At 48.7% G+C, this 23,183-nt stretch overlaps 1 protein-coding gene across 1 annotated transcript in view; it reads right to left on the reverse strand.

The window, feature by feature from the left end:
- KCP (kielin cysteine rich BMP regulator) overlaps positions 1-22,898 on the reverse strand; it is a gene marked incomplete at its 5' end in the record, with an annotated part of 94,269 nt that extends 71,371 nt beyond the window's left edge. The window contains 8 exons of the mRNA XM_083401219.1: positions 1,110-1,206; positions 2,126-2,296; positions 5,002-5,069; positions 6,412-6,595; positions 8,021-8,289; positions 19,926-19,998; positions 21,290-21,846; positions 22,865-22,898. Coding sequence (XP_083257345.1) covers positions 1,110-1,206; positions 2,126-2,296; positions 5,002-5,069; positions 6,412-6,595; positions 8,021-8,289; positions 19,926-19,998; positions 21,290-21,846; positions 22,865-22,898 — 1,453 coding nt within the window. The remainder of the gene's footprint in view (positions 1-1,109; positions 1,207-2,125; positions 2,297-5,001; positions 5,070-6,411; positions 6,596-8,020; positions 8,290-19,925; positions 19,999-21,289; positions 21,847-22,864) is intronic.
- Between the last annotated feature and the right edge of the window lie 285 nt (positions 22,899-23,183).

Below are 23,183 nucleotides of genomic sequence, written 5' to 3' on the forward strand. Positions count from 1 at the left end.
CAGCTCTGGCTCGCCAGAGCAGCGATGTCACGCTGGCCACGTGACCCGGAAGTGTCTTCGGACCGCGCTGGCCCCCGGCCTCTTTGAGTGAGATGGGCGCACAACCCTAGAGTCTGTCAAGACTGGCCCGTATGGGCAGGAGTACCTTTACCTTTACCTAACTTATTAAGCTCTAACTTATTAAGCTCTAACCTCAATGTGGCATGGCATGGATGCTGTCAGCCTGTAGCACTGCTGAGGTATTATGGAAGACCAGGATGCTTCAATAGCAGCCTTCAGCTCTTCTGCATTGCTCGGTCTCATGTCACGCCGCATTGAGGCAGTAATTGATGCAAAAGGGGCCCAAACCAAGTTCTGAGTACATATGCATGCTTCTACTTCTCAGACGTCCAATATTGCTCTATTTGCAGTCCTTGTTTTGCTGATTTCATTTAATATTCTAATTTTCTGAGATTGCTAATTTGGGGTTTTCATCAGTGTACGCCATGATCATCACAATTATAACAAATAAAGGCTTGACATATCTCGCTTTGCAGGTCAAGAGTCTATCCCATATATTAGTTTCACCTTTTAAGTTGACTTACTGAAATAAACGAACTTTTCCACGATATTCTAATTTTCTGAGTTTCACCTGTAGAGAAGTGGGAATTTCTCTTACACAAGCTGCAGAAACCCCCCTCCCAAGGAAAAAGGAGCCTAAAATCTTACACTATTTCAAACCGAAAGCAGACAATACAAGAAACATGGAGAGCCTGCACTCTCGCGAATGGTCTGTCGACCGTACCTGGCATGGGAAGGATACGGAAGCAAACTTGATAAATAGGAAACACTTTGCGCAAATGAATCGGGTCCAAGGACTGACAAAACCAACGGCCCAGTGCATAGCTGTCAACTTACAGATTTGAAAATAAGGGACCAGCAGCCTCGAAGGGCCGGCAGGGAGGGAGGGAGAGGAGCTGCTTCCTTTGAAACCCGGGAAATGTAAGGGACATCATCAATAAGGGACAGCAGCGGGACATGGTGCTGGGATAAGGGACTGTTCCGCCAAATAAGGGACGCTTGACAGCTATGGCCACTGATGCTCTTGGGGCGCTCCCTTGCATCCTTACCTGGATGGCAAACCGGGCAGCACTCGCCAGGCGGCATGTATCGCTCCCGGCACGAAAGCTCTGGGCAGCTGGGTGCTTGACATCGGACGTTGCCTGCCTAGGAGAGTTGCAGAAAGAGGAGAGAATTGTACGGCGCCGCCAATGTGGTCACGAAACGCTGGGCAGCGGTGAACGCATGGCAGGGAGGGTGAGTGCACTGCTTGGTGCTGATGACCACGTCACAGCTACTGCAGGCCTATCGTACAACTGTAGCGATGCAATTTCGGTTTGATGAGGCCCTAAGCTCCTAAACGGGATGCAGGTGGTGCTGTGGGTTAAACCACAGAGCCTAGGACTTGCCGATCAGAAGGTCGGCTGTTCGAATCCCCGTGATGGTGTGAGCTCCTGTTGCTCTGTCCCAGCTCCTGCCAACCTAGCAGTTCGAAAGCACGTCAAAGTGCAAGTAGATAACTAGGTACCACTCCGGTGGGAAGGTAAACGGCGTTTCCGTGCGCTGCTCTGGTTCGCCAGAAGCGGCTTAGTCATGCTGGCCACATGACCCGGAAGCTGTACACCGGCTCCCTCGGCCAGTAAAGCGAGATGAGCGCCGCAACCCCAGAGTCGGCCATGACTGGACCTAATGGTCAAGGGTCCCTTTACCTTTACTCCAGGACCGGCAAGGGCAGAGCCTAGCTTCTGGCAAATGTAAAAGCCCTTCTTGCACTAGACTTCTGTTGATGCAGCCCAGAATAGCATTAGCCTTTTTTGCTGCTGCATCACACTGTGGGTTCATGTTCAGCTTGTGATTCACCAAGACCCCCAAATCCTTTCCAGATGTACTGTACTTTAGGCACAATTCCTCCCGATGGTTGGCATTGCCAGCTGCCTCCTGGCACAGACTGGCACCAGCCCTGCCCCTGAACCTGATCTGGAAGGAGGGGGATCAATACAGGAGCTAAGTCTTATCATCACTTTTTTTTCTTGCTGGCACCCCTTGGCATTCACCCATCAGACTCCACCCCTTCCTCCGCGCTCACCTGGCAGATGCAGTGCCTGCATCGCTCCTCCAGGTATCTCTGCCCATCCTTCAGGAGGTGCCCTTTGTAGAAACAAGCTCCACACACTGGGCAACACTTCCCCTGAGGGGTTGCGGGGTGCTGGCACGGAGCAGGGGAGCAGTCCTCTCTCTTGCAGGACACTTTACCATCCTAGGTACAGAAGGCACAACGTTACTGGACAGCGAAAGCACGCGCGATGCCCAAAGCGATGATTCCATTATTGTTATTATTATTATGATGATTCTCAATTTGATTCAATAACTTTACGGCCCCTTTAACATTTCAAAACTTGCCTTCCTGTCCCTCTTTCTGTGGTTCCTTAAATATATTTTTAATATTTTCTGCATACCCAAATTAACCTAATTTGCTCATTTATTCATCTACTTTCAATACGAAACTGCAGGGTATTACAAGAATCCTGCCAATGTTTTTATCCGTTTACAGTTTATCTGTAAATCTTCAATAAACCATTTCCATTCTTTTATATAAAAAAGTTTGTTCTCTTGATTTCTTATTCTTCCGGTAAGTTTCGCCATTTCTGCAAATCCCATAAGTTTTTGTATCCATTCTTATTTTGCAGAAACATCTTCTTCTTTCCATTTTTGGGCAAGTAACATTCTTGCCTCTTTGGTCATATGCATCAATAAGTTTCTATACAGTTAGGGTAGTTCTGCCCCTATAATTCACAAAGGAAAGCTTCTGGGTTTGTTTGTTTACAAAAGTTATTTTATTTTAATTTTTTATGGATTTTCCAATTTTAAGAATTTTATAACATCGTCATATAACATCATTATGTCATTCGCCCTGCCAAGCTCTTAATTTCCCTCCCTCCGTCTTTCTGGTTTTCTTATATTGCATTTTTATTTCCACACTTTTTTTTTAACATCTCCATTCTGTCTTATATTATTAAACACATTAATCACCAATAGAATGTCCCTTCTTTGAAACGTTGTGAGTTTTATCTCAGTCCTGCTAGTGTCTTTATACTGTATGTGTACAATGATTCTCTCTATATAATATTGATACGGAAGGGGGGGGGCATGTCTTTTTCACCTTCTTCTTCGCTACAATATATCCATTTATTTCCAATTGTCAATGTCAAAAGGGACTAAAATCTATAAAATTCATAGAAAATCAACTTGCCAATTTGCTCAATTTCTCTAGGACTCCATGACACCTCCCCTGTCCTCCATAATCCCTCAAGCAAGGTGTCAAGACCCTAATCCTGTCAAATCACTCTGCCAAGCCTTTCCTCTGGGCAATGCCAGGTGGCAGACTATGCATACATGGACCATTGTCTTCTCATCACCGGTGCTCAGGATGTGCTTATCTGCGCATATCTCCAGCTCTGCATATTCCCCCCTCCCTCCTCCATATGTTAATCCTGTGTAACCCAACCTCTTCTTAATGTATTCATGATGTAACTGGGATGTATTTTGCACTGTATTCTGGGACATGGAGGGAAGTTTCAAAAGTTCATGTCACCCCTTTCTCGGTGTTCAATCTCTCCTTGAACCTGTTGCGCAATAAACTTGGATCTTCTGCAGCTTGCTCCTGTCTCCGGCTGAGCTCATTTTCCTCCGCAGGGACCCGCGGACTTAGTCCGACGAGCTGGGTGGCAGAGCAACCTCGTGCCCAGATTTTACCGTAACAATATAAATTTACTCCATTCTCTCTGGAACACTTAGTCGCTCTGGTTCTGGATTCTTCATTCATTCATTCATTCAGTCAGTCAGTCAGTCAGTCAGTCAAGCAATCATTCTCAATCATTCATTCATTCAATCAGTCAGTCAGTCAATCAATCAGTCATTCAATCATTCTCATTCATTCATTCATTCAATAGCACCTTCAACAATTGACTTATACTTTTCTATCTGGACAATGTCCTCCTGTGATGCTTACCCGACACCCTCACAATAGTGCCTTCTGTAGGAGCACACCTGGGCTATGGCACAGATGTGAGGGTCCCCTAGTCCAGTGTGGGGGTAGCACCCCCTAATGGGCGGAGGGATTCCCTAATGGGGATTCGCCCCTATGGCTCACAGTGGAATCAAGGGGCTCTCGTGCCAACAAGCACCAGAAAAAGGCAAGGCAGATCCTTTGGGTGTGAAATAAAAAAAATTAAGGTCTTATATAAAAGATTCATATCTGCATATATAAACCACGTCTGAAACCCCACAGAAAAAGTCCCGAAACCATCTTGTCCCTCCCAAATTGACCTCAAATATTTCTCTGCAAGGTTGAAGGAAAATGGAAAAGCCTCCCCATTGTCTTTTCCTTCACAAATCCTGTCTTAAGGGTATGTCTGTGTATGAATAGGGTGAGCCTGTGACCTGGCTCAGGAAATAAGTATTTATCATTACAAAAGACTGGCCAGGCTCCCCAGGCAATCCAGTCAAGTGACCATTAACAGGTAACCTGCCAGACAGGAGGTAAACAATGCACTCAGATTTTCTGTTGTAGACCGTCTTTTCTGTGATGTAGGTATAATGTGTCTGGGGGGTGGTCCTGAGCTACACCCCTTCTGTGATGTATGTATGATGTATGGAGGGGTGGTCTTGAGCTCCAGGGCAGGGAATTTAAAATGTCTATATAAGGGGGGGGGGCAAACCTTTGTTCTGGGTCCTCCTCCTTCTCCTGCGTGTGAAGGGAGCACCCTCTTGCAACAGATCAATAAAGATCAGGCTTACTAGCTGCTTTGCTTCTCAATATTCTCTGGTTGGCCTCTGTTATTTTCTCTGACTGATGGAGAACCTGCAAAGGACTCTATAAGGGCTCTTGTGTCCCCCATAAGGGAATAATTGCAGATTTTTGTTTATTACAGGTGTCATCCTGACAAGAGCCCCCCTTCTCACCTCACAGCGGCAGGTCCAGCACGGCTCTGGGCTCCAGTTCTCGCCTTCCTTCCGGCCGTCGGCACAGCCTGCAAAAGGGGGGGGGGGTACTGAGTACTGAGGAGAAACTGCACCTGTTGAATTTCTTCCTGTGGCAAAGCTGTCAGCAATGATGGAATCATAGGATCACAGTTGGGAGGGACCTCTGGGGTCATCTAGTCCAACCCCCTGAAATTCAGGAATCTCATGCAAGACAGATGGGCTTCCAACCTCTTCGAGGGAGACCGTTCCCCTGTCGAACGGCTCTTCCTGTCAGAAAGTTTTTCCTGATATTTAGTTGGAGTCTCTTGTAACTTGAAGCCTTCTGCCAGTTCCCTCGCTGTGAGAAGTGAGGTTACAGGGAAGCAGGCAGAGGGCCTTCTTGGTGGTGGCTCCCTCCCTGTGGAACGCCCTCCCACCAGAGGTCAAGGCAATAAACAACTATTTTACTTTTAAAAGTCAACTGAAGGCAGCCCTATTTAGGGAAGTTTTTAATGTCTGACGCTGTATTGTTTTTAATATTTGGTTGGAGGCTGCCCAGAGTGGCTGGGAAAACCCAGCCAGATGGGCGGGTATTAATAATAATAATAATAATAATAATAATAATAATAATAATAATACAATCGGGACTTCAAAGAAGATTGGGAACTTTTTGCAGACTATTTTTAAAAAAACCAACAAAATGATTTGGACTCCGTGGCTTGTTTTGAATAAACACCCACAAATTCATTAGTAGTATATAGGACAGATGACATAATGATATGTACAGTTTTTTACAGGCAGAGAACAATACATGCAAACAGATCAGAGAAGGGAGCTGAGCGAAGTCTTGGGTTGGGTAGAGAGAGGGAGGAATGGGGGGGGGATAATAGGGGGGGAAATAAATGTAATTGATTACAGTGGTGCCCCGCAAGACGAATGCCTCGCAAGACGGAAAACCCGCTAGACGAAAGGGTTTTCCATTTTGGAGGTGCTTCGCAGGACAAATTTCTCTATGGGCTTGCTTCGCAAGACGAAAATGTCTTGCGATTCCTGGATGTTTTTTTTCGCTCCCCACCGCCTTTTTCTAAGGCACTAAGCTGCTAATAGCCTTTTAGCAGCTAATCCGCTAATCCCTTAAGCCTTTAATAGCCGCTAAACCGCTAATAGCGATAATCCGCTAATCCGCTAATGGGCTTGCTTCGCAAGACGAAAAAACCGCTAGACGAAGAGACTCACGGAACGGATTCTTTTCGTCTTGCGAGGCACCACTGTATTTGAATAATTTGTTTGGTTGAAATTTGAAATTCTTTAATAAAAATATATAATAATAATAATAATAATAATAATAATAATAATAATAATAACCCTAGCTGCGTGTAATAACAACCCAAACCCCTTGCATGTACTCACCCAGACAGCGAGGCCGGTCGTGGCGCAGTGAGCACTCTGCTTTGCCATGCGCACACACGCAAGTGGTGCACAGATCTCGATCCCAGGAAGCGCCGTCCTCATAGCGCTGCCCTTCCCAGAGGCACGCTGGCCGCCGACACTCGCAGTCCTCCAGGGACTTCACGCGGCCCAGCAGGTCCGAATTCTGGGGAGGGAAAGTCAGGGGACGCTGTGGGTGACTGGAGGGGTTACTCTGGATCCTTACAGGGGAGAAGGAGGTCCGAAGAGCAAGGCTCTGTCTCCCCCCGCCCCATGAAAGAATCGCATTTGATATTCAGGATAGAACCCGCTATTATGGAAATCGCGCTTTGCATCTGCGCACAAGACCAAATCGCGCCACGCACCTGCGCAGATACGGTGCTTCAGATTGCGCTGTTTTCATGTTGCAAACGGGCCTCTGGAACGGATCCCGTTCGCAACCAGAGGTACCACTGTATTTGCAGTGCCTGGGTTTTTTTTATTTACTGTATTCTTCGCTCTATAGGACACACCTTGTTTTAGAGGGGGAGAACAAGAAAAAAAAATATCCCCCTCTCTGCTCAGCGCCCCTTCAGCGAAGCAGCAGGAGAAACGGAGCCCCTTCCATTTCTCCTCCCGTTTAGCTGAAGGGGCGCTGAGCCTTAGGTGAAGGAACCCGAAAGGAACCCGAAGCCTCCGGAGCACAGCGGGAGTGCTCCCACTGCGCTTCGGAGGCTTCGCGTTGCTGTCGCTGAAGCCAAGGATCCTGCATTCGCTCCATAGGACGCACACACATTTCCCCTTCATTTTTGGAGGGGGAAATGTGCGTCTTATAGAGCAAAAAATACGGTATTAAAGATTTTCTTGATTTACAAAAGGGTGTGCAATGTCTCTCTCTCATATTTTTTCCCCATGTAACATTTTTACAAATCAGTTTCATTTGTTGAGACATTAGGAAGAAAAGTGGGAAAGAGGTGAAGGGGGGTGCCTGATGTATTTGTGGTTATTTATGGTTACTGTTGTGGGACGCGGGTGGCGCTGTGGGTAAAACCTCAGTGCCTAGGACTTGCTGATCGCATGGTCGGCGGTTCGAATCCCCGTGGCGGGGTGCGCTCCCGTCGTTCAGTCCCAGCGCCTGCCAACCTAGCAGTTCGAAAGCACTCCCGGGTGCAAGTAGATAAATAGGGACCGCTTACCAGCAGGAAGGTAAACGGCGTTCCGTGTGCTGCGCTGGCTCGCCAGATGCAGCTTGTCATGCTGGCCACATGACCCAAAGTGTCTGCGGACAGCGCTGGATCCCAGCCTCTAGAGTGAGATGAGCGCACAACCCTAGAGTCTGGCAAGACTGGCCCGTACGGGCAGGGGTACCTTTACCTTTACCTTTATGGTTACTGTTGCTTTTTTATCGTTCCCTTTGTGAATGATGCCATGGCCTTTGGCTAGTGAAATAAAGTTTATGATGATGATGGTGATGATGATGATGATGAAGAATGGACATATGGCAAAAATGCTGCTGTCACAAGATTTCTGTGGAGCCGGGGTTAGACTAGATGACCGCTGGGTTCCCCCCGAACTCTAAAATTCTGCGTGGTGGGACCTGAGCTTCCCTCACCTGCTCTTTGACCATGTCCAACATTGTCCCCAGACCGTCCACCAGCTCCTCCAGCCGCCGTATCCTCTCCTCTGCGCTGGCTGTGCTGGATCTCGCTGGTCCTGGTGGCGGGAAGTCGGACTCGCTGGGCTCCCGCTGGTAGTGGCGGATGTCCGTCAAGGCCGGTGGCTCAAGGGGCGGCGGAGAGTCCAGCCCAGGCAGGTGCTCGTCTGGTAGATCCATATAGCGCTCCTCAGCTGTGGTGTAGGACAGAGGGAGGAGGTCTGGCTCTGCGGGTCAGCGAAAGGGAGAGAAAAGGAGGCAACCGGAATGGTCAAAGGGGTGGAGTGACAGGTGGATCTATTGCTTCTGCAAGGGTAACATTTGGTACTAGGCCCAGTGCCCAGGACCATGTGAATTACAGTGGTACCCCGCAAGACGAATGCCTCGGAAGACGAAAAACTCGCTAGATGAAAGGGTTTTTCGTTTTCTGAGGTGCTTCGCAAGACGGATTTTCCTAAGGGCTTGCTTCGCTAGACGAAATGGCCCTGCCTCTCCTGTCATGGCGACTGTCACTGCACGCATGCACGCTCGTTTCCCCGCTCGTCTGGCTCCCTCCCACCTTCCGGCTGACGGCCGACCTTCCGGCTGCCTCGCGCCGCTGCCCACACCCCTCACGCGCTCCCCTCAGAGAGCCGCTGCCGCCAGCAGCCAGCGTTGCAGCCAGAGTCACACTCCTGAGCCCCGCCGCCCTCCAGCAGCCGCGTCGTGCAGTGGCCACAACGCGCGGGTGAGTCCGAGGTACCGGCTGCGGCAGCTGTCCTTCGTCTCCCCCCCTCCCCGCCGTTGTTAGTGTTTAAATGCAGTGGTGCTTCGCAAGATGAAAAAACTCGCACAACGAAAAAACTCGCGGAACGAATTAATTTCGTCTTGTGAGGCACCACTTAAATTAAACTGAAAACTGTGCTTTGAGTCCTCAGGATTGCAGATACAGTGGTACCTCGGGATGCGAATGGGATCCGTTCTGGAGCGCCGTTCGCATCCAGAAGCAAACATAACTAGCGACAGCACGTCTGCGCACGTGCGCGTCGCTTTTCGCCGCTTCTGCTCATGAGCGTGACGCCATTTTGAACATTTGCGCATGTGCGAGCCGCGAAACCCAGAAGTAATGAGGGTGAAAGAGGAGAGTGCGAAATATGGTCTGAAGCTCAACATCAAAAAAACGAAGATCATGGCCACTGGGCCCATCACCTGCTGGCAAATAGAAGGGGAAGAAATGGAGGCAGTGAGAGATTTTACTTTCTTGGGCTCCATGATCACTGCAGATAGTGACAGCAGCCACGAAATTAAAAGACGCCTGCTTCTTGCGATAAAAGCAATGACAAACCTAGACAGCATCTTAAAAAGCAGAGACATCACCTTGCCAACAAAGGTCCGTATAGTTCAAGCTATGGTTTTCCCAGTAGTGATGTATGGAAGTGAGAGCTGGACCATAAAGAAGGCTGATCGCCGAAGAATGGATGCTTTTGAATTCTGGTGCTGGAGGAGACTCTTGAGAGTCCCATGGACAGCAAGAAGATCAAACCCATCCATTCTGAAGGAAATTAGCCCTGAGTGCTCACTGGAAGGACAGATCCTGAAGCTGAGGCTCCAAGACTTTGGCCACCTCCTGAGAAGAGAAGGCTCCCTGGAAAAGACCCTGATGTTGGGAAAGATGGAGGGCACAAGGAGAAGGGGACGACAGCGGACGAAATGGTGGGACAGTGTTCTCGAAGAGACAAACATGAGTTTGACCAAGCTGCGGGAGGCAGTGGAAGACAGGAGTGCCTGGCATGCTCTGGTCCAGGGGGTCATGAAGAGTCGGACATGACTAAACAACAAAACAACAACCTTTTTTACAACCCAGTCTGCACTCAGGCCCCCAGCTGTACCAGGACAAATCAGATAACATCTCATCCTGCCTACAGTCAAGATATAATTGACTCACACCTCTAGAGACAGGTAACGGTAAAGGGACCCCTGACCATTAGGTCCAGTCATGGCCGACTCTGGGGTTGCAGCGCTCATCTCGCTTTACTGGCCAAGGGAGCCGGCGTACAGCTTCCGGGTCATGTGGCCAGCAGGACTAAGCCACTTCTGGTGAACCAGAGCAGTGCTCGGAAACGCCGCTTACCTTCCTGCCAGAGCGGTACCTATTTATCTACTTGCACTTTGACGTGCTTTTGAACTGCTAGGTGGGCAGGAGCAGGGACCAAGCAATGGGAGCTCACCCCGTCGCGGGGAATTGAACCGCCGACCTTCTGATCGGCAAGTCCTAGGCTCTGTGGTATAACCCACAGCGCCACCCGCGTCCCTCTAGAGACAGGTAGCTTTACGTTTAAAGAGACCAAACCCCCATTCCCCAGAAGGCTACAGTTTTATCTCTCCCACAATGCCTCACTCCTGCGTGAACCGAGTTTGACATACCAGGATTTCCCAACTTCACTACAGCCCTCCTCCCCTATGCCAGGTGTAATTTTATGAGCTTTTGCCATGCTGTTTCTTGGCTTTTCTCGAAGCTAAAATGTCCCAAAATCTGCATCCCTTTGATCACTTGCCTTGCCCTCCGAAACCTTAAATTAAAGGGGAAAAGAACAAGAAAGAAAGCTGCTCATCCGGCCTCCTGCTGCCCCTCCATGTCTGGTGGGACTCCAGCCCCCTCCTCACAGCCTGACCTCCATCTGGCGCAAGGACCCCCTGAACCACCACCAGCAGCTTGGATCAGGGGGCACCCGGCGGGGTTGTGAAGCCTCGACCCCTCCCTCCCGGGGGCCCAGCGGGGGTGTGCGTGTGGGCCCAGACACTGGGCAATTCCTCCTGCCCGGCTGACCCTTCCAGGGGGGCTGGAGGCCAGAAGCGCTTAATGAGCAGAAGGGGGCAAGTTGGGGGCAGCCAGAGCCGAGATGCTCATTAGATGCATGGATGGCTCAGGGCAGGCCTTGCCAGCAGCTGGGAGGAGGGGAAAGAAGTGGGAGAGAGAACGAATGGTGGCCAGAAAAAGGACGGAGAGGTCAGGAGGAGATGTGGGCAGGGATGGCCATTCCTAATAATAATAATAATAATAATAATAATAATAATAATAATAATTTTTGTATTTATACCCCGCCCATCTGGCTGGGTTTCCCCAGCCACTCTGGACGGCTTCCAACAAAATATTACCTGCCAACCGGGTGAAAGCTGTTTCCCAGTTCTGCTGGATCTCTCTCTTTTCTTTCTTTTTAAAAATATTTTTATTAAATTCAGTGGTACCTCGGGTTACATACGCTTCAGGTTACAGACTCTGCTAACCCAGAAATAGTGCTTCAGCTTAAGAACTTTGCTTCAGGATAAGAACAGAAATCGGGCTCCAGCAGCACGGCGGCAGCAGGAGGCCCCATTAGCTAAAGTGGTGCTTCAGGTTAAGAACTGTTTCAGGTTAAGAACATACCTCCAGAATGAATTAAGTACTTATCCCGAGGTACTACTGTAATAATAATAATAATAATAATAATAATAATAATAATAATAATAATAATAATTTATGTGTACCCCACCCATCTGGCTGGGCTTCCCCAGCCACTCTGGGTGGCTTCCAACAGAATATTAAAATACAGTAATCTATTAAACATTAAAAGTTTCCCTGAACAGGGCAGCCTTCAGATGTCTTCTAAAAGTCTGGTAGTTGTTTTTCTCTTTGACATCTGGTGGGAGGGCCGTTCCACAGGGCGGGTGCCACCACCGAGAAGGCCCTCTGCCTGGTTCCCTGTAACTTGGCTTCTCGCAGGGAGGGAACCGCCAGAAGGCCCTCGGTGCTGGATCTCAGTGTCCGGGCAGAACAATGAGGGTGGAGAAGCTCCTTCAGATATACTGGACCGAGGCCGTTTAGGGCTTTCAAGGTCAGCCTCAACACTTTGAATTGTGCTCGGAAATGTACTGGAAGCCAGGCAGCCACAAATTTCAGTGCCAGGGCCATGCACCCGTGGTCCCAGGCACCCACAGTCGCGGGGCCAGGCTGGCGCTCCTGGGAACAGCCAAGAGGTGCCCTCCTGATGATGTCATAGGGGCACCAAGGGTCATCTAGTCCAACCCCCACAACGCAGTAAACTCGAACCCACAACGCCGAGATGAAGAGTCTCGTGCTCTAGTGCAGGGATCAGCAACCTTTTTCAGCCATGGGCCAGTCCACCATCCCTCAGACCTTGTGGGGGGCCGGAATATATTTTTTTTTGGGGGGGGGAATGAACGAATTCCTGTGCCCCACAAATAACCCAGAGATGCATTTTAAACAAAAGCACACATTCTACTCATGTAAAAACACCAGGCAGACCCCACAAATAACCCAGAGGTACTTTGTTTTTTCGTGCTATGTTGTATTTGTTAAACATTTGGGAAATCAATAAAAAATATTGGGGGGGGGGAGGAAGAACTTGCTCAATGCAAGAGCTGTTTGACACCCACAGAAGGTGGTGGTGGATTCTCCCTCATAGGAGGTTTTTAAGATGGGATTCTTTAGCTGCGATCCCTGCGTTTCGGGGGTTGGACTAGATGACCTCTGGGTGCATTCCAATTCTATAAATCAGTCATTTGGACAAAGACTTCAGAGGTCCCCAGTGCCCTTTTCTAGGAGGCAGCTTCTCAAATGCTTGGGAAATGTGGGAAGGAAGTGGGGGGATGAAACCAGCCCCCCACAGATCACTGCAGCTTCTGGAACACAATGCTCACAAAGCCGTTTGAATTTTAGCAGGGCTTAAAGGAACTCAACTTGCACCCAGCTCCACAGCCACTGCCAGTCTGCAGTCAAAGGTCAAAATGTTTTGGCAGGCTCAGTCTGATGACCCTTCAGAAGCCTCTTTTCAGGTAATTAATTACCCCGCCTCCGCTGCCCCAAAGAGGTCATGGGGCAAAGAGTACAAGGTTTTTGAGAAATGAGGTTGAGCGGCGTAAATCCTCGAAGGAGGAACCATAGAATCTTAACATCTCAGAGCACAAAAACAGGTCACTGTTTTGCAAGCGGCGTTCCAGCTCACGCCGGAAAGTTGAGTTTCTTAAAGAGCTCTGTCACCTCAACCCCTTGCGAAAGGATATTGTGGAGGTGGGGAAAGATAAAGAAAGGGCACAACAAACGATCGGGGGTGGGGTGGGGGTGGAGCGACTCTCCCGTGAACAAAAGCTGCAGCATTTGGGATGTTTTAGTTAGGCAAGAAGAACCAGATGCACAAATATAGGATGGGGGACACCTGGCTCACTAGCAGGACATGGGAAAAGGATCTGGGGTTCTTGGTGGACCCCAAGCTGAACATGAGTCCACAGTGTGATGCAGCAGCAAAAAAGGCTAATGCTATTCTAGGCTGCAAGGGACGCGGGTGGCGCTGTGGGTTAAAGCCTCAGTGCCTAGGGCTTGCTGATTGAAAGGTCGGTGGTTCGAATCCCCGCGGCGGGGTGCGCTCCCGCTGTTCGGTCCCAGCGCCTGCCAACCTAGCAGTTCGAAAGCACCCCTGGGTGCAAGTAAATAAATAGGGACCGCTTACTAGTGGGAAGGTAAACGGCGTTTCCGTGTGCGGCTCTGGCTCGCCAGAGAAGCGATGTCACGCTGGCCACGTGACCAGGAAGTGTCTTCGGACAGCGCTGGCCCCCGGCCTCTTTGAGTGAGATGGGCGCACAACCCTAGAGTCTGTCAAGACTGGCCCGTACGGGCAGGGGTACCTTTACCTTTACCTTTATTCTAGGCTGCATCAACAGAAGTCTAGTGTCCAGATCAAGGGAAGTCATAGTCCCGCTCCATTTTGCCTTGGTCAGCAGGCCCACACAAAGGGGGGGGGGGGATATAGGCCACTTGTCCCGGGCCTCGAATTCCAAAGGGGACCTCGGTCAGCATATTTATCTACATTTTCCATTTTGTCTTTATATGCAGATACGGCTCAAGCCTTGAAATAAAATTATTTGTCAGCATAACTTTTGTGAAAATTATTTATATGCTTAGTTATTTATAGGGACGCGGGTGGCACTGTGGGTTAAACCAAACAGGGCTGGATTTAGGTTTGATGAGGCCCTAAGCTCCTGAACAGGATGCGGGTGGCGCTGTGGCTTAAACCACAGAGCCTAGGACTTGCCAATCGGAAGGTTGGCGGTTCGAATCCCCGCGACGGGTTGAGCTCCCGTTGCTCGGTCCCTGCTCCTGCCAACCTAGCAGTTCGAAAGCACCTCAAAGTGCAAGTAGATAAATAGGTACTGCTCCAGTGGGAAGGTAAACGGCGTTTCCGTGCGCTGCTCTGGTTCACCAGAAGTGGCTTAGTCCTGCTGGCCACATGACCCGGAAGCTGTACGCCGGCTCCCTCGGCCAGTAAAGCAAGATGAGCGCTGCAACCCCAGAGTCGGCCATGACTGGACCTAACAGTCTGGGGTCCCTTTACCCCTTTATCTATTCATAAGACTTCAGTTATCCCCAGGGTAAAAAAAAGGGGGGGCACATTATCTACCTGGCCCGGGCCTCTGCCTGGCTCTGCAAGGCCCTGTTGGTCAGACCACACCTGGAATACTGTGTCCCAATCTGGGCAGCACAATTTAAGAAGGAAGTTGACAAGCTGGAAAGTTTGCAGAGGAGATGAACAAAGGTCTGGAAACTAAGCCTGATGAGGAACGGTTGAAGGAGTTGGATATGTTTAGCCTGGAAAAGAGGAGACTGAGAGGAGATATGAGAGACATCTTAAGTATCTTAAGGGCTGTCACATGGAAGAGGGAGCAAGCTTGTTTTCTCCTGCTCCGGAGGGTAGGACTCAAACCAATGGCTTCAAGTTACAAGAAAGGAACTTCTGACTGAACATTTGGAAAAACTTTCTGACAGTAAGAGCTGCTCAGCAGCAGAACTGTCTCCTGCCAGAGGTTGTGGACTCCCCCTCCTTCCTTGGAGGTTTTTAAGCAGTGGTGGGATGGCCACCTGTCAGAGATGCTTTAGCTGAGATCCCTGCATTGCTCTAAAGTGAAAGCCTTCTGGGATATAATATATAATGAATTGAAAAAGGTTTTAAAATACAGTGGTGCCTCGCAAGATGAAAAGAATCCGTTCCGCGAGTCTCTTTGTCTAGCGGTTTTTTCGTCTTGCGAAGCAACCCTATTAGCGGATTAGCGGATTAGCGCTATTAGCGGTTTAGCGGCTATTAGCGGCTATTAAAGTCTTAAGGGATTAGCGGATTAGCTGCTAAAAGGCTATTAGCAGCTTAGTGCCTTAGAAAAAGGGGGTGGGGAGCGGAAAAAAAATCGCAAGAATTGCAAGACATTTTCGTCTTGCGAAGCAAGCCCATAGGAAATTCGTCCTGCAGAGCGCATTGAAAAACGGAAAACCCTTTCGTCTAGCGGGTTTTCCGTCTTGCGAGGCATTCGTCTTGCGGGGCACCACTGTATAACTTTAACAAAAGAAACCAGAGGCATTTCTATTAGGTTTAATTGGAGAGGAAATACATAAAAGAGATGTAAATATGTTTATGTATGCCACAATGGCTGCAAGGATACTCCTGGCTCAAAAATGGAAGCAGCGGTAACTCCCAACACTGGAAGATTGGCAGGTTAAGATGGTGGAGCACGTAGAGATGGCCAAGTTGACGGGGAAGTTCCGGAATCAGCGTGACGAACTGTTTCAAAAGGACTGGAACAAATTTATACTTTATATGAAAGAAAGAAGATCAAAGATACCAAAATAGTTGGAGTAAATTTATTGAATATTTAAAGAAGAATTGTAAAGAGGTTAAGACACTAGCAGGATTGACATAATACCTCCATTGTATAATAGTATTATTGTGAGAATGAGGTGTGCGATAGAAAGGGGTTAAATATACCAATGGTAGGGAGGGAGGGGAGTCGCGACTCGGCAGAGTCAAAGGGACTGGTATTATTATGGTTTGTTGGAAAAGAATATGTAAGGAAAACAATAAAAATTCATTTTAAAAAAAGGACTGGAACAAATTTATACTTTATAGGAAAGAAAATTGTAAACGTCTGAAAAAGTTTGTAGGTTTGCATTGAAATGTTTTGTAATGTAAATATAAGGGAGTGATTTACCGATAACAAGATGAAATATTATAATAAGGTAAACATGTGATTATAGAAAATGCGGAGAATATAGAAAGGTGTGTGGAAGTCAGAAAGAGAGAGGGAAGGAAGTTGGTCCTCTTATCATGTATCAAGTTATAAAATTATGTAACAAAATGTGATTATGATAAAAGTGGAAAACTTCATAAAAATCATTTTTAAAAATTCCTGCATTGTGGGGGTTGGACTAGATGACCCGCAGGGTCCCATCCAACCCTACAATTCTAAGAGGGCATGGCTGGCTGGAACCCTTCAGAGGAGCACTCCATTCCACAGGGACGAGGAACCTGGGGCTCTCCGGAGATATCCTTGCCATTTGCCAGTTCGATTCCCATCAGTCGCGACAACCAGGTCCCCCCATCCCTGCCAGAAAGCAACATTTTCTGGCCGGTCTTCTTCGGTCTTCCTTATTTACAGGAAGGCTAACCGCAGCCAGCCCAGCTACAGACTTATTAGCTGAAGAACAGCTGTTCTAACTACATTATTTGCCTAATATTTCCTTGGCAGATGAGAAGCCTGAGCTTAGATACATAACTTCCTCTCTGGGGAACAGGCAGACATCAGATCAAGCCTTTAAAGCCACGTATGCTATATTTACCCCCAGGCACTTGGTTCATAGATACAGCAGGAAATGCGGAGGCTCTCTGTATACAACTTTTTTTAAAAAAATCTCTGGGTCCCGTTTGCAATTTTTACATTAACGATGCCATTTCCATGCTGAGAAGGAGAGGTCAGCGATGCCTTTGTGGGGCTGGCGATGACGCGATCCGGTCTCATGCATGAACAGGTTTGCAGCGTGGGTCGACAACTTGGGGGAATTCTTCCAGAGATTTTGGGGGAACCAAAGTAGTGGATTTGCGTAGGAGGCCCCAAATAAATCCATCCTCATCTTTTAGGTCTCCTGGGGGAGACGTAACTTGCAGGACAGAAACAGATTGAGGTCTATAAAGTTATGCACAGCAAAGCGAAAGGGGATAGGGACAAGTTTTTAACTCGGGGTAGACATGCTAAATGGAGGCAGTGGGAGATTTTACTCTCTTGGGCTCCGTGATCACTGCAGAAGGTGACAGCAGCCGTGAAATTAAAAGACGCCTTCTTCTTGGGAGAAAAGCAATGACAAACCTAGACAGCATTTTAAAAAGTAGAGACATCACCTTGCCAACAAAGGTCCGTATAGTTCAAGCTATGGTTTTCCCAGTAGTGATGTATGGAAGTGAGAGCTGGACCATAAAGAAGGCTGATCGCCGAAGAATGGATGCTTTTGAATTCTGGTGCTGGAGGAGACTCTTGAGAGTCCCATGGACTGCAAGAAGATCAAACGCATCCATTCTTAAGGAAATCAGCCCTGAGTGCTCACTGGAAGGACAGATCGTGAAGCTGAGGCTCCAATACTTTGGCCATCTCATGAGAAGAGAAGACTCACTGGAAAAGACCCTGATGTTGGGAAAGATGGAGGGCACAAGGAGAAGGGGACGACAGAGGACGAGATGGTGGGACAGTGTTCTTGAAGCTACAAACATGAGTCTGACCGAACTGCGGGTGGCGGTGGAGGACAGAAGTGCCTGGCGTGCTCTGGTCCATGGGGTCACGAAGAGTCGGACACGACTGAACGACTAAACAAAAACAAGACATGCTAAAATGTATAAGTCCGAATCAGACAAGTGCTGGAGATGTAACAATGTAATATAGATTTGAATCTCTGGGGGGAAATCTGGAAGAGCGATTTGAAGTTCACAGCATGCTATTCTGGAGGCAGTTGGAGGATGGATGGCGGCTAACAGATTGAGGTTGAATCCTGACAAGACAGAAGTACTGTTTTGGGGGGACAGGAGGCGGGCAGGTGTGGAGGACTCCCTGGTCCTGAATGGGGCAACTGTGCCCCTAAAGGACCAGTGCTCATTTTGGACTCACAGCTGTCTATGGAGGCATAGGTCAATCCTGTGACACAGATTAAAGGAATGGCGCAGGACGCTGTTAACCTGTGGAACTCCCTGCCACAGGCCTAGAGGGCTTTAAAAGAGGGTGAGACAAATTCACAGAGGAGGAAAGGGCTCTCGACAGCTCCTAGACAGGATGGCTGCCCTCCACAATTGGAGGCCCCGATGCTTCTGGGTCCCAGTTGCTGGAAACCACCAGAGGGGAAAAGGGCTGTTTTGCTCAAATCCTACTTGCAGTTTTCTCATGGGGGGACTCTGGTTGCCCACTGTGAAAACAGGATGCTGAGGAATTAAATTTACAGCATGTGATGTATTAAGAGAAAAACTGATGAAAATGATGTACAGATAAGTATTTAACACCAGTGAAGCTAGCAAAAATGTATCATACTCATGATAATAAATGCTGGAAATGTAAAGAAAAAGAAGGAACCTTTTACCACACGTGGTGGACGTGCCCCAAGGTAGAAGACTTCTGGGAAAGGATTTATAATGAACTGAAAAAAGTGTTGAAAAACATATTTATTAAGAAACCAGAAGCCTCTTTACTTGGTATAGTGGGGGGAGAAATCCCCCAAAAGGATGTTATTTTTTTTCTGTATGCCACAACAGCTGCAAGAATATTATTAGCGAAGAATTGGAAGAAACAAGATTTACCAGCTATAGAAGAATGGCAGATGAAGATGATGGACTATACGGAACTTGCCGAACTAACCGGGAAACTCTGAGACCAGAGAGAAGAGACGGTGGAAGAAGATTGGAGGAAGTTTAAAGAATATTTCAAAAAATATGTTAATATTTAAATCCTAGAATAGCTCTGGAAGTGGATATAGGCTGTAGGGTAGAAGTAGAAGATAGTGTATTTTAAAACAGTATTATCTGTAAGTGATAAAATGTGATTTTTATGGTAAAAGTACGGAAAGTGTGATTTAAAAAAATTAAAAATTATGATGTATGAAACTGCTAAAGATGAGGTAAAATGAAAATCAGATAGGGGGGTCTTGGGGAAGCTCACCTAACAATGTTCAGAAAAAAATAAGGATAAGACAAGAATTTGTTTGTATTGTTTGTGTTATAAAAGGAATAAAAAAAATTGAGGGGGGGGGGGAGAAAGAAAAAAGAAAACAGGATGTTGGACCCGATGGGCCATTGACCTGCACTAGCAACCGCTTCTCGTGTCCTTAACAGCTATAATACTTAGCGCAAAAATTAAATGGATCATTTGCAAAGCCCCAGAGAGAGATCTCTCCAACAAGCCATTCGCTTGGCTCGCGAACAGAGAAAAAACGTCAAGCCCCTTTGTCACCTCCCTCCAGACAGATCGCCCCCCACTCCTTTCCCACTCTATTCCAGATGTCAGCCCCCTCCTCCTCTCTCAACAGCTGGAGCCCATCCAAGGCCCACAAATTGTACCCGCCCAGGACAGAGAACATCTGGCGCGGCTGATTCCTGCTCTTTGCACAGATGTTGAAGGCTTGACAGGGCGAGAACGTTCCCAAAGTCAGCGGATTGCTTTGATGTTACGTTTCTTTGCTTCCCCGTTCCCACCAACTCCATTCCGAGCAGACAAAGAATGATTGTAGAGATGGAAGGGATCAACTGTCCCGGGTCATCTAGTCCAACCCCCCCCCCCCCCACAATGCAGGAATCTCAGTTTAAAAACCACCTTTCGGTCTTCTCATTTCCAGGCTAAACATACCCAGCTCCCAGATGTTCTGGACTATGAGTCCAGACGTGCTTCCACCAGCCACCAGTTCATACAACTCTGTGCTGGACTGGGCTGATGGGAATTATAGTCCAAAAGGCCTCAAGAGTGGCAGGTTGGCCAAGGGCGTCTCAGCCAACACCTGCGCAGAGAAACCGGGATGCCACCCAACACCCCCAGCTCTTACCTGGCAGGTTCTCGCAGTGCCAGGGACGGTGGGGGAAGCCACTGGGCGAAATCTCTGCTGTCTGCCAGTAGCCCTGCAAAATGAAAAGAAATAAAATAAAATAAAATAAAGCCACCCTAAAAATGCCTCGTGGGAGTATGAATTGAGAAAGGGCTGGTTTTGTGAAAATCAAGCACCAGAATAATAGAACCTGTTTTTGGGGAACAGGAGGTGGGTAGGTGTGGGGGACACCCTGGTCCTGAATGAGGTAACTGTGCCCCTGAAGGACCAGGTGCGCAGCCTGGGAGTCATTTTGGACTCACAGCTGTCATGGAGGCGCAGGTCAGTTCTGTGTCCAGGGCAGCTGTCTCCCAGCTCCATCTGGTACACAGGATGAGACCCTATCTGCCCATGGACTGTCTCGCCAGAGTGCTGCATGCTCTGGTTATCTCCCGCTTGGACTACTGCAATGCATTCTGTGTGGGACTACCTTTGAAGGTGACCCGGAAACTACAACTAATCCAGAATGCGGCAGCTGGACTGGTGACTGGGAGCAGCCGCCGAGACCAGAGAACGCCTGTCTTGAAAGACCTGCACTGGCTCCCAGTACGTTTCCGAGCACAATTCAAAGTATTGGTGTTGACCTTTCAAGCCCTAAACGGCCTCAGCCCAGTAGACCTGAAGGAGCGTCTCCACCCCCATCGTTCTGCCCGGACACTGAGATCCAGCACCGAGGGCCTTCTGGCAGTTCCCTCACTGTGTGAAGCCAAGCTACAGGGAACCAGGCAGAGAGCCTTCTCGGTGGTGGCGCCCGCCCTGTGGAACACCTTCCCACCAGATGTCAAAGAGAAAAATAACTACCAGACTTTTAGAGGACATCTGAAGGCAGCCCTGTTTAGAGAAGCTTTTAATGTTTAATAGATTACTGTATTTTAATATTCTGCTGGAAGCCAGAGTGGCTGGAGAAAGCCAGCCAGGTGTGTGGGGTACAAATAAATTATTATTATTATTATTATTATTATTATTATTATTATTATTATTACAGTGGTACCTCGGGTTAAGTACTTAATTCATTCTGGAGGTCTGTTCTTAACCTGAAACTGTTCTTAACCTGAAGCACCACTTCAGCTAATGGGGCCTCCTGCTGCCGCCGCGCCACCAGAGCCCGATTTCTGTTCTTATCCTGAAGCAAAGTTCTTAAGCTGAAGGACTATTTCTGGGTTAGCAGGGTATGTAACCTGAAGCGTATGTAACCCGAGGTACCACTGTATTTAATAAAAATATTTTTAAAAAGAAAGACAAGAGAGAGATCCAGCAGAACCAGGAAACAGCTTTCACCCGCCTGGCAGGTACTGGCATTTGGGAGCATGGCGTTGCCAACTTACCAGGAACTTGCTGGCCTTGTCCCCTTCCAAACTGGCAAAGGTGACCTGCAGGTCCAGGGGCAGGATGAGGCTCAAAACCTCCTCGCCACCGCCTTTCTCGAAGACGACGGGCTCCTGGCAGTCGACAAAGAGTGAGATGCGTTGCGGCTCCAGATGGAGGGCCAGCCGTACCCAGAGACCGTGGGCAAAGGGGTTGGTCCCGGGGAAGACCAAGGAGGCCGGCTCCATGTTGTGGACGGCGCGGTAGTCGAGGCGCAGCCGGCCGGACCGGGCGCTGGACACCAGCTGCAGAAGGGGGCGCCCGTCCCGCTTGGTGGCGGCTGGCGAGACCAGGGAGACCAGGGTCCCTTCTGAGGCGCGGCTCTGGCGGGCCACAAAGTGGAAACCGAGGGCCGCCTGAACTGTGGACAGCAGGTAGACAGAGTAGTCCCAGGGGAGGGTCAGGTGGGGCACCCGCTGGCGGAACTTCCAGGCCGGCACGCCCGGATCGGGACCTTTGGCCTTGGTGACCCCCACGACAGAGCGGGTGACGTTGAGGGCCTCCAGCAGGTCAATGACTGCAAAAATAAAAAGAGAGAGCAGTGGTGTTGGTGAGGTGGAAGAGGAATATTTAATATCTATTTATCTGTTCCTTTATTTTTCAAATACATTTTATTAAAAAGGTAAAGGTACCCCTGCCCATACGGGCCAGTCTTGCCAGACTCTAGGGTTGTGCGCTCATCTCACTCTATAGGCCGGGAGCCAGCGCTGTCCGAAGACACTTCCGGGTCACGTGGCCAGTGTGACAAAGCTGCATCTGGCGAGCCAGCGCAGCACATGGAAACGCCGTTTACCTTCCCGCTGGTAAGCGGTCCCTATTTATCTACTTGCACCTGGAGGTGCTTTCGAACTGCTAGGTTGGCAGGCGCTGGGACCGAACGACGGGAGCGCACCCAGCCGCGGGGATTCGAACCGCCGACCATGCGATCGGCAAGTCCTAGGAGCTGAGGTTTTACCCACAGCGCCACCCGCGCCCCCAATTTATTAGATTTTATTTTATTAGATTTTCAGGTTACATACACGTCAGGTTACAGACTCGGCTAACCCAGAAATAGTACCTCGGGTTAAGAACTTTGCTTCAGGATGAGAACAGAATTTTATTAGATTTCCACAAATGCCGCATAAAATTCCAATACATGATCAGGTCCAGTATCCCTGAAGGAGCGTCTCCACCCCCATCGTTCAGCCCAGACACTGAGGTCCAGCTCCGAGGGCTTTCTGGCGGTTCCCTCCCTGTGAGAAGTGAGGTTACAGGAAACCAGGCAGAGGGCCTTCTCGGTGGTGGCGCCCGCCCTGTGGAACGCCCTCCCAGCAGATGTCAAGGAAATAAACAACTATCTGACTTTTAGAAGACATCTCAAAGCAGCCTTGTTTAGGGACGTTTTTAAGGTCTGACGCTGTATTGTTTTTAATATTCGGTTGGAAGCCGCCCAGCGTGCCTGGGGAAACCCAGCCAGATGGGCGGGGTATAAATAATACATTATTATTTTTAAAATTATTTTTCCATCCCATTTCCTGTGGTGTTTCTCCTCCGACCCCTTTGCTCCACCCCGTCTTCCCTCTTCGACATCGTAACCATGACACAACAATCTCTCGTTCTTTCTGTGGCTCGGAGTTCAAATCCTGCCGCTGAAAATTCATCATATACAGTGGTACCTCAGGTTAAGTACTTAATTCGTTCTGGAGGTCCATTCTTAACCTGAAACTGTTCTTAACCTGAAGCACCACTTTAGCTAATGGGGGCCTCCTGCTGCCGCTGCGCCGCCGGAGCACGATTTCTGTTCTCATCCAGAATCAAAGTTCTTAACCTGAGGTACTATTTCTGGGTTAGTCGAGTCTGTAACCTGAAGTGTCT

The sequence above is a fragment of the Podarcis tiliguerta genome (genome assembly GCF_965153285.1).
Source record: "Podarcis tiliguerta genome assembly, chromosome: 10".
NCBI classification, from domain to species: Eukaryota; Metazoa; Chordata; class Lepidosauria; order Squamata; family Lacertidae; genus Podarcis; species Podarcis tiliguerta.